The 11,168-nt window shown below is 39.8% G+C and overlaps 1 protein-coding gene across 1 annotated transcript in view; it reads left to right on the top strand.

The window, feature by feature from the left end:
• The window catches only part of PRTFDC1 (phosphoribosyl transferase domain containing 1), an 84,159-nt gene extending 73,391 nt beyond the window's left edge, over positions 1 to 10,768 (top strand). Inside the window, 4 exon segments of the mRNA XM_012556697.1 lie at positions 6,047 to 6,064; positions 7,424 to 7,503; positions 8,307 to 8,356; positions 10,740 to 10,768. Coding sequence (XP_012412151.1) covers positions 6,047 to 6,064; positions 7,424 to 7,503; positions 8,307 to 8,356; positions 10,740 to 10,768 — 177 coding nt within the window.
• The last annotated feature ends 400 nt before the right edge of the window (positions 10,769 to 11,168 follow it).

Here is an 11,168-nt window from a genome sequence, read left to right on the forward strand (position 1 = left end):
TACTAGCAAGCATTTAGAATTTCCTTTTTCTTCAACAGATAAATGTATTCAATTGACTGGCTGACCCTGTTCACCCATTCTTCAGCCTTTCAGAGAAAAGCCCCAAAGGCTATCCATTCTCACTTCACATTAACAGTTGGAGAGGACTTGAAAAATAAAATTTCACATGCTCTCCAGAATATTCCCATCATGCACAGTATACACCCGTTGGGAAAAAAAATTAAAAGAAAAAGGTGCCCAACAATTAGCGACTTTTTTTTTTTTATGATTGTAGGAGAAAGTCTGAAACTGCAATAAATATTTATATTGGATGGAAGGGTTGTTCCAGGTCACCATTTAACTTCTGCTTTCTCATACAGTCATACCATTTGTCAGTCAATGAACAAATTCACATTTAAGTTACATGAATTTATCAAAGCCAGGCACTCTGCGAGGCACTTTTTGACACCTTCTTTTATTTAATGCTCAACACCCACAGACGAGCCTTGAGAGTCTTTCCACACAAGACTCTTTCCTTGGGCTGAAGAAAGTCCAAAGAAAGGGATTCCTTGGGATTGTTTTAGAGTAGGAAGATGCAATTTTTTGGGGGACGAGAAGTTCTGAGAATAACACAGAAGAGGAAAGAAGAGTGACATGGAATGGCGGAATGATAGGAGCAGAGGCATAGAACTAGAAGAGCCAGAGGACAAGGAGTGGATCAGGCTGACAGAGGGAAAGTAGTCAAAAATAGGGAGATAATAAGAAAAAAAACCTGAAAATGTCAATTGGATTCGGTGTGTGGACTACAAAAAATGAACATCACAATAAAGAATTTGAACTTATTCAAAAAAGCAAAGAGGACCCACAGGAGTCTTTGAGCAGAGGTGATACGAAAACATTTGTGTTTTAGGAAAATGAAACTGCCAGTGGGTAGAATTAACTGAAAGAAGGGAGAGACTACAGATAGGGAGACCTGTTAGGAGACAGTAGTGGTGGAGTGAGCATGAGCACTTGAACTAATATGAGCTACCACTATCTATTGCTGTTGAGTCAATGCTGACTCATGGCGACCCCATGTGTGTCAGAGTAGAACTGTGCTACATAGGGTTTTCAGTGGCTAGTTTTTTGGAAGTAGATCACCAGGCTTTTCTTCCAAGGTGCCTCTGGGTGGACTCAAACCTCCAACCTTTCAATTAGAAATCAAGCGTGTTAACCGTTTGTACTACCCAAAGATTCCACTCTACGATCTAAGTAGGGGTGAAAGAGAAGGAATAACAGTATCAAAAGAAGCAGCCAAGAGAGTTAAATGATTATATAAGGAGGGAGGGTTAGAAAAGATTTTTTAAATCAAACTTGTTGATTTAAAAACTTTTTAAAATGTGAGTAAATGGCTCACCTATATAATTTTGCCATGCTGGGAGAGGCACTATGAGCCTCATAGCTGTGCTAAGGAACTTCTTAAGCCCTCTGAAGACATGGGAGTTGAAATATTTAGAAAGAAGATTCTGGATAGCCCCCATATGCCTGTCTCTTTTTTTTTTTTTTTTTTCTTAAAGGACAGGGAAGGAAGCTCACAAGGGGGCTGGCTGAGTCATGGTTCTAAATAAGTCACTGCTGTTGAATAAAGTTAAATGGCCTCTTCGGTTCACAATGTTGAAAGCATTTTACTTGGTGTATTTAAGCTGTCTGTACAATATGCTCTCTGCTCTCTGACTGATTTTTTGAAAGTTGCTTTAATCCTGGGACTTTATAAAATGCACATCTATTGAATCAAGAAGATTGTTTTCATGCTCAAGAGAAACCTCTGAAAGGGTGGAATAAAACCAAGAGCATGGAAGAAGCCCAATTCTGGTAACGTGAAAACACAGAAGTGCAGGTTAAGTACAAGATTTCAAGAGAATCCTCCCACCTCCCCTGCAAAAATAAGTTTCTAATCAAATGCCAGAACGAAGCATTGAAACCTGCCAGAATGTCCCCCTAGACTGCCTTAAATTAAAACTTCCTGTTGCATCTGAGGCTGAGAACTTGCACAACAGTAGAAACGCCCGACTGATGGTTCTGGCAATTTTGTGAGTTATCCCAGAAAATGAAATACTGAACGACATTCCTTTTGCCACAGGGTTTATATTCACACTCCTACTCATCCCCAGAATCCATGATACAGCTCATCACCACCACTGCCATCCCTGCTATTACGGTAACTACAGCTGCAAATCTACACCGCTTCAGATGACACAATGGGGGGTTGCTAATCATTGTGTGTTTTAAAATACTAAAAGAAAGAATAACCTATTTAAGAAAATCATTCAGATTTGTATAATTCTTTCTTCTTTCTCTTCCTCCCTCCCTCTCTTTTCTTCTCTTTCTCTCTTTTCCTTTCTTTCCTAACTTGATGTGATTAACTTAGATCAGGATCTCAAAATAGCAAAAAAAGAACACACTTTAGAGGTTCCCCAGAGGATGTTTGCCTGCAGCCCCCAGGCTGGAGATTTTACTAGTTTTTCTGGGAGGAAATGAGCTAGGCGTGATGAGATGACTAAGACAGTACTGGCAAACATCTCACAGTTAGTGATCAGAGTATTATCAGATTGGAAGTCTTTAGGAGGTACATTGTGTTCTGAAAAAATGTCCAATGTTTGCCCACTCAAAAAATGAGAATTTTTAAGATTTCTTGGTGCAAAAAAAAAGCAGTAGATATTAATGATTGCTCTGTTAAGGAGGAATTGCACATTGTTAAAAATGGAGAGGATGCAGCAAAAGTATAATGAACTAGAGAAAGTGAAAGAAATGAGGTCAAAGTTGTGGAGTCATTCAACAAGCATTTCTTGAGCATTTGCTGCATGCCAGAAACCATGCTGTGTGCTGAACACATAAAGATGAGTTAATTTTGGTTCTAATCTTGGTGCATTAAACTGTAAAGAGACTAGTTTCCTTAGACATTAGTGAAAGTGCTTCCAAAGTTGAGGCAGTTTTCAGTGGAGCTTCCAGACTAAGACAGACTAGGAAGAAAGCCCTGGTGATCTACTTCTAAATCTACTAAAATCAACCAGTGAAAACCCTGTGGATCACAAATGTCTGATCTGCAGTTGATCTTGGGATTGGAGCAGAACTGGGCAGTGTTTTGTTCTGCAGTGCACAGGGTCACCATGAGTTGGGAGCTGACTCGATGACAGCTAACAACTCTTGGGCTACTTCTTGTTTTATATGGCAGAGTCTAGCTTCCAAAGGCTTTGCTTTTATTGGAATATTTCACACAACAGGCAGGGCCACTGAAAATCCAGACTAGGGTGTATATTGCTAATAAACGAATTTGGAAACATAGTGCGATGTTTTGTAAAGGGAAATAAATTTGTAGGTGATGGCTGCCGTATATAACTCACTAAAGAAGTCTTGGTTTCTGTAGGGTTCCCTTTCAATAACAGATAGTTTTTCTATACTAGTATTCCCCTGTCCATAATTGAAGGTTTGTGTCCACCCAAAGACACCTCAGAAGAAAGGTCTGGCAATCTGCTTCTGAAAAATCAGCACTTGAAAACCTTATGGAGCACAGTTCTACTCTGACACACATGGGATCACCATGAATTGGAGTTGATTCAGTGGCAACTGGTAAAGAATCTATGAGCTTTCTATAATAAAAATGAATATGCATTTATAATTGAGAAAACCTTTTTAATAACAAGCAAACCAAAAAAAATCAATACTTTAAATATGGTTTCAAAAGCAGAAATAGCTATATTATTAAATATATTGTTTAGAAATATGGAAGTAACTACCAGAAAACCAGCTAGAAGTGACTGTCTCTGGGGAGGAGAATTGGAGGTATGGAGCAGTAAGGCAGGAGGTGGTTGATTTTCTTTAAGAGCCCTTTGGGTCTATTTGATTTTAAGCATGTGTGTGTATTACCTTGATTTTAAGATGTTTTCAAGTAATTTTGATAATATATCCAAGGATTGGCACACACCTGAGTCCCATTTCCCACTCACCGTTGTATTTTACAAATGTAGGCTAATCTTTTCAAAGATGATTCTTTTGTTTGCAAGGTTCTGCACTGTCAAAAAAAAAAAAAAAGCTGATTTAATTATGTTCCATGCCCTCTGCTTAATTAGGCAAGAATACAGATGAACACATCTTAGAAATGTTCTTCTTTATAAAGTTGAAACAAAAAGGGATCATGAACCAGGAAATTAAATTAACTGAAACATTCTCTAAGTCTTCCGGTTGGTTGATAGGCATGGTTGGCAAGCCTCTATCAGACTAAAAATGCATGCCCTAACTATTACGGATTGATCATAAAGATCATAACAAATTATGCTCAGCATGCCAAAGGGACTCCTCTGTCAATGTGATTGATTCTTAGAGTAGCAGATAGTGTGAGTATGACCTGCTTTCAAAATGGACAAAACAATCTTACATTTTAATGATAAAATTAAGCTTTTTAATGGATTTTAGTGGACTAAAAATACTATACCTGAGAGAAAAACACTTCCAGAAAGATATTTCCATCTAAGGGTGCATTTGACACATAAAATACTATGATGCAAAGTCAACAGTGGTTAGTTTGGATGGTTAGTTGATTGACATTTTTGATAATTAAGTGTCTTTTGCGTTAGACATGAGAAAGATATCTAATGTTTAAGATTTGATGTGATTTTTTAAAGTATTATATGAATTACAGGGATAAATGAAAGGTCATCTAAAGAAAGAAAGATACCATCACACTGAGGGAATTTTCTCAACACGCAGTTAATTGGAATGGCATATTAACACAGTCATATTTTAATTTGATGGGCAACATTGACATGTAGCTAGTAATCCAATTAATTGGCTGATTTTAACTCATTAATAAGCTTAATCAGTTATTCATTCATTCAAATAATTATTGAGCATCTGTATGCAGGCTATTATGCTAGAGTCTGGATGGTACAAATGATTAATGCACTTGACTGCTAACTGAAAGGATAGAGATTCAAGTCAATCCAGAGGCACTTTGGAAGAAAGGCCTGACAATCTACTTCTAAAAAATCAGCCATTGAAAACCCTACTGATCACAATTCTACTCTGACACACATGGGGTCACCATGAGTTGGAATTGACTTGATGGCAATTGGTTAATGCTAAGCTCTGAGTATACAGTAGTAGGCAAGGCAAATATTATTCCCACCCTCATGTAGCTTATAGTCTAGTGGGGAAGGCAGATATCAGATAAGCAATTAAAATGAGTATGATCAGTGTTCTCAGGGGGAAGAATAGAGCAATGCCTTGAGAGCACGTCACAAGAGGGCTACATCATCACACTAAAAATATAAACCAGGCACCTCAGAGTTCTTTCTCTAGCCTACCCCTTTCTCAGAGCTAAAAATCAGAAGGCAAGTACTGAGTCCCCAGTGATTTTGGTGTCTATGCAGGAATAGTGCTCTCAGACATGAATAGTGCTCTCAGGAATAGTGCTCTCAGGCGTGTCTCCATTAGTAATGCAGCTTCTTTTGGCTGGTTTTCCTGGTAAACTCTTTGTAAACTTTGCATCCCAAATTGCATAATTAAGAATTATGCTGCTCAATAGCAGCACGCCCCATAATTATTGAGATGGGAAGACTTTATGGATAGCTCTTCAGACAGTAACAGGGTCTAAGATAAGCCTGTTCCCAGCCTGAGTATGTTGTTGTTGTGTGCCGTCAAGTGAACTCTGGCTCATAGAGACAGAGTAGAACTGCCTCATAGGGTTTCCTAGGGTGAAATCTTTATGGGAGCAGATCACCAGGTCTTTTTTCCCACAGAGCTGCTGGTGAGTTCCGAACCACCAACCTTTCGTTTAGCAGCCAAAACTTAACCGTTGCACTACCAGGGCCCTAACCTGAGTATAGGTACCAATATTGCGGTACCAATTAATTCAGAGGGGCTGTTAAAATGAATCTAAAATACCTAGATTACTAGTAAGCATTTAGATTAGATGGGTGGGGAAGGACCAGCTAAGCAAATTGTGACGTTCTAACTGTAAACAAAATGTGAGTCTATGTTATGAGACAGATTTTTATCATATTCTAAATAACTGGGTTTTATTTTTTTTTAGAATGTCCTCGTTGTTGAGGTAAGCTGGCTTTTCCTTATCCATATTTGGAAGTTGAAAGAATCTAGTGGTGAGTTTTAAAATATAGAACTTGTTATCAAATTGGTCAAGGACTTACTAAATTCCCACTGTGTGCATGACACTCCAGATTTATTGACTAGGAACCTACTAGAATCACTGGCCTCAAATAACGTACGATAAAAGCACTGCAATAATAGCTGTAAAGGACTCTATCCTTTTTCATATCCAGTTTTACATATGTCTAAAATTGGTTTCTATACCTCTTTATGAGTCAGACATTTTTACAGAAGAGGAAACTAGCCCACAGAACCATGACTTATCGAATAGTAGAATCAAAATGGGAACTTTGTACCCTTAATTAAGTGCTCTTGCTAATGACTTTCAGGATGTCTGCCTTCAGCATCAAAATAATAAATACAATCAGTTAAAAACTGGCAATCCAAGGGAATGCTATGATTTAATTTAATTCTTTTTTCTGTCTAAAATATATTTAAAAAAGGAAAGAAAAGAGAAGGCGCGGTGCCCTGTGGCAGCACAGGACTGATAACAGCAAATGGCCATGTTTCATTCAGGAGTATGCCTGTCTTATCAGCTGGCTAAAATTCAGGGGAGCTGTTTTCGGCTTTTGTTACACAATTGCCTGTGTGTGCCATATGTACCTGCAGCTCTTCTGGGTCAGTGTAACTTGTGAAGTAGACCCTCTAGCCAAATGAATTGCCCAACCCTGGCTAAATTCAGATCTGTTGTTTGGATAATCAGCTCCGGACAGCGGATATCAGTGGCCCCTTCTGCTCTTTGTGCAGCAGCTCATCAGCGGGGATGGGCCTGGGCTCTCTGCAGTCTCATACCCTCAGAACTCACGTGCTGTCACCAGCTGCCGTCCAGACACATCTCACTTCTCAGCCGCTTACTCCCCCATTGAATGGGGAGGCCACAGGGGGAGGTGTTTATCCATTCAGTGTATTCAGATATACATCCTGCGTCCATGAAAATTCATGCCTCTTGTATTGTGTTGCATAACCTTAGGGCCAAATTCAGTCCTTGAACGTGCATGCACAAGTCCGAATGTAATCAATGAGGAGCCCCACATGCTCTCCAAAGGCAGAATTTAGCCCTTCATTTAGCTGAAGGATTCAGGGAGGAAGTATTCACCAATATATTCCCCAAGACCCAGCTTCCAGAAAGAAACACCTGCCTCAAAAAGTATAAGAAATTCTGCCTCCTATTTGGCTCCAATTTGATGACATTTCTAATTATGATGCATTATTAATAAGAAATGTAATCATGTCTCTCCGGATGAAAAATCCATTAATGCTGGCCAAATGTGTTTCGTTGAATTTGTCTGTATTCTATGCAAAGGATGTTGTTGGGACTGGGAGGACCATAAAAGCTCTGCTCAGCAGCATTGAGAAATACAAGCCCAACATGGTTAAGGTAGCCAGATGAGTGGGACATTCACATCATCATTATTTCTGTTTTCAGAACAATCCCAAGAGGATGCCAACATAGGATGCAGTTTCAAAGAGTATTGTTGTTGTTGGCTGCTGTCGAGTCGACCCCTCCCCAAACTCATGGGGACCTCATGCACAAGCAAATGAAATGCTGCCCGGTCCTGCACCGTCCCCATGATCAGTTGCAGATTGGACCATTGTGATCCACAGGGTTTTCATTGGCTGGTTTTTCAGATTGCCAGGCCTTTCTTGCTAGCCCATCTTAGTCTAGAAACTCCACTGAAACCTGTTCAGCATCATAGTAACATGCAAGCCTCCACTGACAGATGAGTGTGGCTGCACATGAGGTGCATGTGGAATCGAATAGTAAAATCAAAACGGGAAGGAGAGAATTCTACCACTGAACCACCACTGCCCTCCCAAAGAGTATAGTTTATTCCGAACCAGTGACCGTTTGCCCAGGGCTGTTAGATATGACCACAATGAAGAAATAGTTCATTAAACTGCTAGTCTGGGAGAGAGGAAAGGGGAGAGGAAACACTTTTCTGTGTTCTATGAGCTCCTCTTTACTCTGCCACCATTAGCTATTTCCAGGAGCAGCTTGGTGAGCCCCAGCGCAAACACCTGCTTCCTCCTTTTCATCCACAATCATTCTTACAGTGTCTTAGTAGCAGGAGCACGAATTAAATAAGTTCAAAGGGGAAAATGCATATTTTAATGATGTTTAATTATACTTTCAGTTCACAGAGATTTTATTTGGAGCACTAAAGTGTATTATTTCTTTTTAATGGTAGTTTGTCGGTGAAGAGAAATCCTAGAAGTGATGACTTTAAACCTGACTGTAAGTGTTTTTTGGTTTTTGGTGGTGTTATTTTGTTTTGAGTTTAAGAATCTTTGGGTTTCTATTGGACGGCATTCTGTGTGAAGTAGAAGCTACGTAGGGCTGACAGTCCCACAAATACCTCGTGGTGTCCCCTGCCTGGCTAGGAAGGAGAGAACCCTTTAAAACAGGGGTCTAGCATTTTCTAATTTGCATCTTTCTCAGGAACTCTGTCCTGGGCATTGCATATTTTTATTTTTAAGTTTTCCATAGCATCTTAACTCCAAAAAACTCAGCTAATAAATCCCCAAGGGGGTAGAGGAGGACTTGGCCTTGCTGGACTCACGCAGGCCACTTGCCTGCTCTGCCGCTATTCTCACCAGTCAGACAGAGAGAGGCGTGGAAAGGTTTGGAGGGGTTCTCGTTCCATCCCCAGGAACTATTACCAGCCTATGCACAATGGTGACCTTCAGCAAGCCTGAATGTTAGCACCCAGAAGGGGAAATCCCTGACGCCTCCCCACCAGCTCCCAACAAAAGTTTAATCACGCGGAGAGTTAAGCAGAGCAAATATCTCTTCACACTATCTTCACACTTTATACCTCACACTTGACTTCAAGCATGTGTTTTGGAGAACTTTCCTCATCTAGGCCCTTTCCTACCTCCTCCCCATAACATGAATAGTTCTAAAGCCAGAAAAGATAAACAAGCAGCCTGGTTATTTATTATTCTAACAGTAGAAGTGATTTTTTTTTCACTTGCTCAAGCAGACTTCAGCTTGATTTTTATAATTTACATTTGCTCTAAAGCCGCTGGGATAATTTGGCTACGATTCTCATCAGCAAGCTGAACAAACACTGGAGCAAGAGAAGCACCGTATGGATGGGTGATGTGCCAGTGGACATTTAGCCAGTGACTCGTTTCTAAAAACAAGTTTCAGCCCTATGCTAGTTCCGGGCAGGGAGACCCAATAGCATGTTCTTTTTGTTTACTGGCTTGGGAATATAATCTGGATGTAGTTAAGGTTGGACAAGATTATTTAACAGAAATTTGTTAACGAAATAATGTAAGATACTTGCTGTATAGATAAGATTTTAACTGAAGCTGAAAAACATTCATTTCAAACGTATCTGATTAATTACAAATGTCTTGGGTCACTTTTAATAACATCATTAATAAAATAATAGCAGCTAGCGCTAGTAAAAGGCTATGATGTATCTGGCACTGTTCTAAGAGCTCAACAGAGATTATCCTCATTTAATCCTCACAAGAGCCCTCTAAGGTAGGTACTACTATTACACTCATTTTACAGATGAGGAGATTAAACATAGCCAGGTTAAATTGCTTGCCCTGGTAAGTGTAGGGCAAGTATCGAACCAAGGCAATCTGGCTCCAGTCACTGCTCTTACTCTTATACTACACCTGTAAGGAACATCTGCAATTGCAAGTATAAAAGGAGGAACAGTACCAGCTAGAGATAAGTCACTCTGGTTCCCTACTGTTCTCCTGTCCTGCTGACCATTGTCCTTCTTTTATTCCATGCCATCTGTAAATGTTTGGCCTTCTGAACTGGTTTTGGGCTCTAATTTTCCCAGACTGAGTTGCCACGCTTGTTGTAGGGATTGCATTGCTCACGGTAAAGTCATTATTACTGTTACAACTAGGGTTTCCTGCCATTTGCTAATATTCTTTTCGCTAGCTCAGACTCTTTATTTATTTATTTCTCTCTCTCTCTCTGGATTTCTGAGGCTTTGTACTTTTGTTCCTTTCTCATAATGGACTCTTTCCTACATGCTCAATGTAATCTCTGACATCTTTTTCTTCTACTCTGTGATTATTTTTCTCAAGAAACTGTGCAGTTTGGAGGGATCAGACTGGCTTCCTAACAGTGACACCATAATGCAACCCCCTAGAAAATAAGTCCCTCACCTCTGACGTTTTCTAAGAGCAGGAACCAATTGGTTTCTCCATGTGCAAACATCTTTGGTTATAGGGATCAAAATGGCGGTGAGTGGTCACCCTGGTGATAACTTTCTCCATGCTGTAAGTCCACTGCCTATACCAAAGTACAGTTTCACAAAAGTAAGTACATCCCTGGAATGAACAAACTTAAAGGATTCTAAACAGCTGAAAAAGGGTTTTAAAAATTATTGGACCATGGACACATTTATTCTCTTTCAAGACCTCTAAAGGAGAGCTACTGTCTGTTCCCTAAGGATCCTTTCCAATAAAAATCATTTCCCTTTTAATAAATTCTTCCTCTGCTTCACCTAAGAACCTCATACTACATTTAAATCCATTTCCTCTCATCCTGCCCTCAATAGATATAAATCACTAATTAATATCCTCTGCATTGTGGACTCAAAGGCCAGCTTTACAATAACCCTGTGCATTCTCTTCCTCAGGCAAGATTTACTTTAATCTTGCCTCCTAGGTTTTGCTTTCCAGCCCTTTAACAAGCAGATGACTGAGTACGGTGGGAAGATTGCTTCCTTTTTGCTACCACCTGTACCTTTTCACGTATTGCACTATTGTAATGCCTTTTGTTTGAACTGCACTTTATAGCTTTTCAAAGTGTTTCTTTTGGCCTTATATCATTATTGGATACTGCTTGCTTTGGAACAACCGGTCTACATGACTAACTCATACTTACTTATGGTTATCCACAGGGCTTCCTGAGCCCTTTCTCAATTATTAGGAGTTCAGTAATTCGTCATTGTATGTTTGCTTGTTTGCCTTTGTCTCCCAGAGTAGTTTTCTAGCCCAGGTCCCTGTTGGGCTGGTCCAGTGCGTTACTGATCACTTTCCTCACTTACTTCTGCTTCAATGAAAGA

Source organism: Trichechus manatus, unplaced genomic scaffold, assembly GCF_000243295.1.
Source record: "Trichechus manatus latirostris isolate Lorelei unplaced genomic scaffold, TriManLat1.0 scaffold00075, whole genome shotgun sequence".
NCBI lineage: Eukaryota > Metazoa > Chordata > Mammalia > Sirenia > Trichechidae > Trichechus > Trichechus manatus.